Here is a 6238-nt window from a genome sequence, read left to right as displayed (position 1 = left end):
ATTTGGCAAGTACCCAAGGGCCCATTGAGGTTTATTTGTGTCCAGAAGAGACAGAAACACACAGTCCAATGAAAACAAACAACCAAGACCACAATGGGAATATCCCGAAACCCCCTTCCAAAGGTAAAAATTCCACTTTTGTTATTTGGAAACTATATTAAAAATGAAGGTGACCAGAAGGATCCATTGTGGGAACCACATGCCTAGGCAAGAAAAAAAACTTCTGTTATTAAACGTTATTAAGGTAACTTTTTTTTTTTAAGGCATTCTGACTAGTTACAGAATAAAATCATGATTTTGAGCCAATGACTTCTCCGCCCACGAATGGAGTCCCTCAGGCTTTTGCTATGGGCAGAAACCGCTTCCCTTAAAATGTTTTGAAAGCCTGAGATGCGGAGTGAAACTGTGAGCTCTCTGGGTGAATCATCAGCTCCACTTGGCCACACACCTTCTCATGATGCTGCAGAGATCATGCTAGCGAAAGGGAGCAAGTTTGGAGCAAAGAGCCTCTTGTCAAAGAAGTTGTAACTTAATTTCTGCTCCCTTCCCCAAGCCCCCAGGGTGATGGGGAAAAGATATGGGAGGAAAAGCCCACGAATATCTAAGTTCTTCCCCCTTTTTTCGGTTTCAGACTGGGGATATGTATTTAATCTTTCCCCCTACTGTCTCCCAATATAGCAGCAAGAATTAGAGCGATTTAGGTGACTCAGGTCTGATTTGTAATACTGAGCATTTATAATCGCCACAGCACCTCAGATGGGAAAACGAAAGATCACTTTTTTCACCATAGACATTCAAAGCGGACATGTCTTATTACGTGCGTTTTTAAGAAGTATCTTTAAAAAGTTGTTCAAAAAAGACTAAGTTAAAATCAGTGAGTCCCTACGAGGAAGCCACCTTTTTAGTATGTGTTTTGTTTTGTTTTCCTTAAATATTGACTAGCTGATAGCAGAGAGAAGTGTTTGAACTTGTTAGTCTCTAATCTTTGAAACGATTTGTATTCTTGTTTGCTAACAGTAGGCATCTCAAAAGTTGAGGGAGTTAGACCAGAACAGAGAAAAGCTGCCAGTCATGGTGAACAGTTAGCACAAGACGGGCTGGATCGTAGTGGCATCTGATCGTCCTTAGCAGAGGGTACATGCTTTTATAACAACAGCGTGCATAGTGTTCCAGCAAGTTGATTTGATTTTTCTCCTAACTTACTTTTCGGTTTCCTCCAATTTTTTTTTTTCCCCTTTCAGACTTGGCTTCAACCAACTCAGGACATAGCGATTGTTCGATTTCTATGGCAAACCTTTCTCCTTTGGCCTCCCCAGCGAACCTCTTACAGCAGACTGAGGACCAAATTCCTTCCAACCTAGAAGGACCATTTGTGAACTTACTGCCTCCCCTGCTCCAAGAAGACTATCTCCTAAGTCTTGGGGAGGAAGAAGGCATCAGCGATCTCTTTGATGCTTATGATTTGGAAAAGCTCCCGCTGGTAGAAGACTTCATGTGTAGTTGATTACACTTTGTGTGACCTCCCCTTATAAACCAATATTTTTTTATTATGGAACCAGAACATCTGTCATGCAGTGTTGTCCCTTCCTACCTTCTTCCTCCGAGATAGTATCATGAAGTAAACTACAAACTTCAGAACAAAGCTGACATTTTGATGAATTAAAAAAAAAAAAAAATTTTTTTTTTTTTTTTTTTTGGTCTAAACGCACAGTCGCAGGCTCCCTTGGGAAAGCCCTGCTATGCCCCAGGCTCCAAGATCTCCTGGATGAGTCAGCAAGTGAGAAAATGTGCAATCAGGTGTCTCTCACCCATATTTTTCTTCCCTCCCTCCCGGATTGGCTTGCTGTGCCTGACGGATGGGCTGTAGAATGGGGTCTGGCCACCTGGCCCACTCGAAAACAGCAATCTTCCTTAATAGCATTTCAAGCCGTGCCTTCTCCGCAGAATGCATGTCTTTGGGGTCTGCTCATAGGGATGGAACAGCAGGAACTGTAAACTTGAAGTCATGCAAAAGTATGAAATGGATTTCTTCAGCTCTTCTTAGGAATATTTAAATTACTGTCATAATTCAGTGTAAGCTACAGACCTTGTGTGCCGCTAGGAGGTCAGGAGAACCTGCACAGCCTTTCGGATGAAGAACCTGTTTTCCAATATTTGTTGCAGATACAGAAGAACGGTAGATCTGCCACTCGAAGCTGTTGTGGATTTTCCTGTCTCCATTAACCACTCCCACTCCCTTGCCCCCAATGTATTTGTAAGTTTAAAGTTGATTTGTAGCAAATGCTTACTTAGGAGTTTTCTGTGGATTGTTTTTGCCTTTTTTTTTTTAAGCTGCCATTTAAGCATTCCTGTGGCACCCAGCACCATTTCAATTTAATTGTTTACTTTGAAACGGTTTTTGCTAGTTCACATTATTTAAGCAGAGGTAGAGGACCGCTACTGATCAGAGCATCTAAACGTGTGTGATCTAAGGTTTAACAGCCTCTGCAAGAAGCTTTGCCCCATCTTGCTTCCTTTCCCAGGGCGGGGAGCTTGGAGCGAGTCAGTCCTGGGGCTCGCTCGCTCGCTCGCTCGTAGACACGGGTGGCCCATTTGAGAAGAGAACCAGGTCAGATGACATAGCAGTCCCAAGGAGCAGCAGGTGTGGATCCCTCCGTCCTTGGGCTTCCTGGCCCTAGGACTGGGGCAAGGGCTCTCTTACTCTGCACTCAGGGAGACCACTTCTCAGGATGGGGGTCAGATGGAGAGGCCTCTGGGGACAAAGACATCCCCACTGTGTCAGTGGCATTTACTTAAAAGCTGGTGAGAACAGGGTGTTCCCCCCTGCATCGGGGGCTGCCATCATCCTGGCCCAGAACCCATTCCCCTTCCTCCATGAAGGAGTAAGTTGGACCAAGGGAAGTCGTTACGTGGAAGAAGTGATAGAATGCCAGGACGTGTCCCACTTTACTCTTCAGGAATGGTGTCCCCCAGCTGGAGGCTTCGTGTCAGCTGCGAGTCCTAGCAGTTAGGTCCAAGAATGGCTTTCCCATTGGCCCCGGGGAGAGGTACCCTTCTCCCGTTGGGCATGTGGCACGGTACCTCAGGTCCATTGCTTGGATCCTGAAGACGGCGGGAATGAGGGAGTCCGGTTAAAAAACAAAACAAACCTCCAAACAAAACAGTTAAATTGAAATGCTATGTGCCTGACACAGTAGCACTCGATTTGTGTGTTTAATGGAATTGAAAATATCCCTTAGGAAGAACACAAAACGAAAGCAAACCAAACCACGAGAGCCCCAGCCAGTTGATTCGAGGTAGACTTCCACAATATGCAAAGTGGTGGTAGGGTCAAAACCAATGATACCAGCACTTTAAACTATTTGTGTGGGTGTGCGTGGGTGTGTGTTTGGGAAGGGAAACAAAGGTGCGCATTATCCTCCTTTTTCTTCTTCGGCCTCCGTCCCCAGCCTCCTCCCTCACACACGCTGGCTTTGGTACAAACAGCAGTGTGGTCTGTGATGAAGCACTGGGGTGGGGGAGGGAGGGGGGAGCTTTGTGTCAAGTGCCTACTGGAAATGCACTGTGGGGTTTTTTCCTGTACGGGAAACCATTTATGCCAAGCTTTTGCCCATTTCCCATATCTATCTCATCTGGTTGGCTGCCTCTGTTTCCGGCTTTGTCGTGATTCTCTTTATCAGCTGCACAAAGCTGATTTTGTTTCCAAAGTCTAAAGACTGAGCTCTCACCTGGCTAGGTGGTTGTGCGTTCCGTTGGCTTTCTCCTTAAGCCTTTTCATAATGTAATGATGCCGTATTTATTGTTTTGAAAATGAAAGGAATACTAATAAGTCTTAAAAGTTCCTTCATGCATAAGATTTTTCCAGTTAGTGGGCTGAGCTTGGTGTCCCTGAGTTAGCTGTCCATGCTGTGTTCTGCTTGCATCGCCCATTTTTTCTTTCTGACATAGTATCTGGCACACAAAGTGGGTTAATACTACAGTATTTGTGTAACTTTACGTACTAAGTATGCAGGTTTTCTGGTACCATTGAGTTGCTGCTATTAATGCTCACACATGAAATGGCTAAAAGTTACAAGTGTGCGAATTATGACTGCGTGAGCCTTACAAAATAAAAAGTGTATAAAGGGCAACACATGAGCTGTCAAACAGTGTTAGGTGTGTGTTCATATGTACAGATCTGTGCATAGCGATCGTTTTATTTAAGTTGATTGTAGTCTCCTCCACACTTTCATTATCTAGCGATTTTGTACAAGGAAAAAAAATAGCAATTAATTTGTAAACACTGCCAGAATATTTTCTAGCTGGTTTGTAATTTTTTAAGAGTGTTCTATTTTGTTTCTGTTTGTTGTTGTTGTTGTTGTGGTTCTTATTTCCGTTTTTGTTGTTTTTAAGTGTAGATCTGTAAATAAAACCGCAGTATTTAAAGCTTTAGCTTTCAGGAAAAAAAGAAAGTAAGAACTCAGACGCGTGCATGACAGCCTGTGTGTGAGAGGGGGGATTTGAAGGAACATGGCTTGCAGAGTGAGTCAGGTGGCAATTGTCAGATTGTGGGAATTTCTTTTCCTACGGGGTACGTGATTTTTGTCAAAAGGAAGCATTTCTCCCAAAATTGGGAGTAGGCAAACTACTAATCGGTTTAGCTTTGTGTTGTATGCTAGTTTAAAAAAAGAAAATATGTAATATAATGTAAAAAAAAAAAAGCTTTTATGATGGATTTTGTAAATAGATTTGTTACAGGGTAACCTGTTCTCTAGCTGTGATCTTACCACTTCAAATGGGTGTAATTTGAATAAATTTTGTATGGTAAAGGATCAATAAAATGATTTTTTTTAAGAGTTCAGACTTGTAAATGGCTTTCCTTAATAGTATCTTACATTCCTGTATTAACTTCATTCTTAAAGACGTGCTCTAACGTGGGGAAAGGTGGCCCCAAAGCTGAAGAACATCACATGCCCTGCCCTTCATGTGGGACTTGAGGAACCCTGGACAGATACTTGTCTAACACCTGTGGTTGTACTCGGCACTCTGAGAAGCAGAAGAATTTGCCACGCCTCTGACCAGCGGCGAAAACCACTTTCAGATACAGAAGGATTTTTACACCACGTGGCAAGTCCAGTTTTATTTTTCATAACGAGTTATGAAGCCAAAAAAATTTAATTCTCACGATAGGTAATTACCTCCCTTGTCCTGGATTCCATGTTTCTTGTAATGCCACCTCTGAGCAGGTTAGGATTTTTGAATCACCATCTCATACTCTTAACTCTGAGCTCATCATCTAAAATTCCAATACATTATGTATTGTACATATACACACAATCATTCAATACACAAGGGTATAAAGTACGAAAACAAAGCCATCCCTCGTCCCCCCAACCTATTCACCCCAAAGAAAACCACTATCCTCATTTTTCTTATGCGTCTACTTCCAGTCCAGTTTTTTCCAGGCATATTACATATGTGTGTGCATGTGCATGTGTATTTTAACATAAATTGTACCATGTAGACTCATCTGCAGCTCTTTTTCTTTCTCATTGTAGGTTTGGACATCTTTCCGTATTTGTACTTAACCATGTTCACTCTCTTCAAAGGCTGCATAGCATTCCAGTGATTAAAAACTTATTTAATAATTTATTTTACCTAGGTAATTTTTTTTAAGATTTTATTTATTTACTTGAGAGAGAGAGAGCCCAAGTAGGGGCAGGGGGAGGGCAGAGACAGAGGCAGACTCCCTTCTGAGCAGGAAGCCCAATGCGGGACTCGATCCCAGGACCCTGAGATCACGACCTGAGCCGAAGGCAGATGCTTAACCAACTTAGCCACCCAGGCACTCCTAGGTAATTTTCTATTTGAGAGATTATTGTTCGTTTTGCTATAAAAAATAATATATAAGCTTTATTGAATGCTTATATTATGCCAGATACTATTTCTTTTTAATGTGATAAAATACCAATAACATTAAATTTACCATTAGTGACATTCAGTACGTTTACAATCTTGGCAATGACCACCACTATCTAGTTCCAGAACATTTTCATCATCCCAAAAGGAAACCCCATACCCATTACCAAACCCCATACCCCTTCTCCCACCAGTAACCGTTAATCTGCTTTCTGTCCATATGGATTGGCCTGTTCTGGATATTTCCTATAAATGGAATCATACAATAAATGACCTTTGGTATCTGCCTTTTTTCACTTAGGTCCTCAAGGTTCATCCGTCTTCAAGCATGTTATCAGTA

At 42.3% G+C, this 6238-nt stretch overlaps 1 protein-coding gene across 1 annotated transcript in view; it reads left to right on the top strand.

The window, feature by feature from the left end:
• Window positions 1-4835, top strand: part of E2F3 (E2F transcription factor 3) — a 59609-nt gene extending 54774 nt beyond the window's left edge. Inside the window, exons 7-8 of the mRNA XM_081827614.1 lie at window positions 1-123; window positions 1242-4835. Of these exons, the coding sequence (XP_081683740.1) occupies window positions 1-123; window positions 1242-1504 (386 nt within the window). The 3' untranslated portion in view covers window positions 1505-4835. The remainder of the gene's footprint in view (window positions 124-1241) is intronic.
• The last annotated feature ends 1403 nt before the right edge of the window (window positions 4836-6238 follow it).

The sequence above is a fragment of the Leptonychotes weddellii genome, chromosome 8, assembly GCF_054177405.1.
Source record: "Leptonychotes weddellii isolate Sample4059 chromosome 8, ASM5417740v2, whole genome shotgun sequence".
Taxonomy (NCBI): domain Eukaryota; kingdom Metazoa; phylum Chordata; class Mammalia; order Carnivora; family Phocidae; genus Leptonychotes; species Leptonychotes weddellii.
The sequence above is the reverse complement of the archived record's forward strand: the minus strand, read 5'-3'. Positions and strand labels throughout refer to the sequence as shown.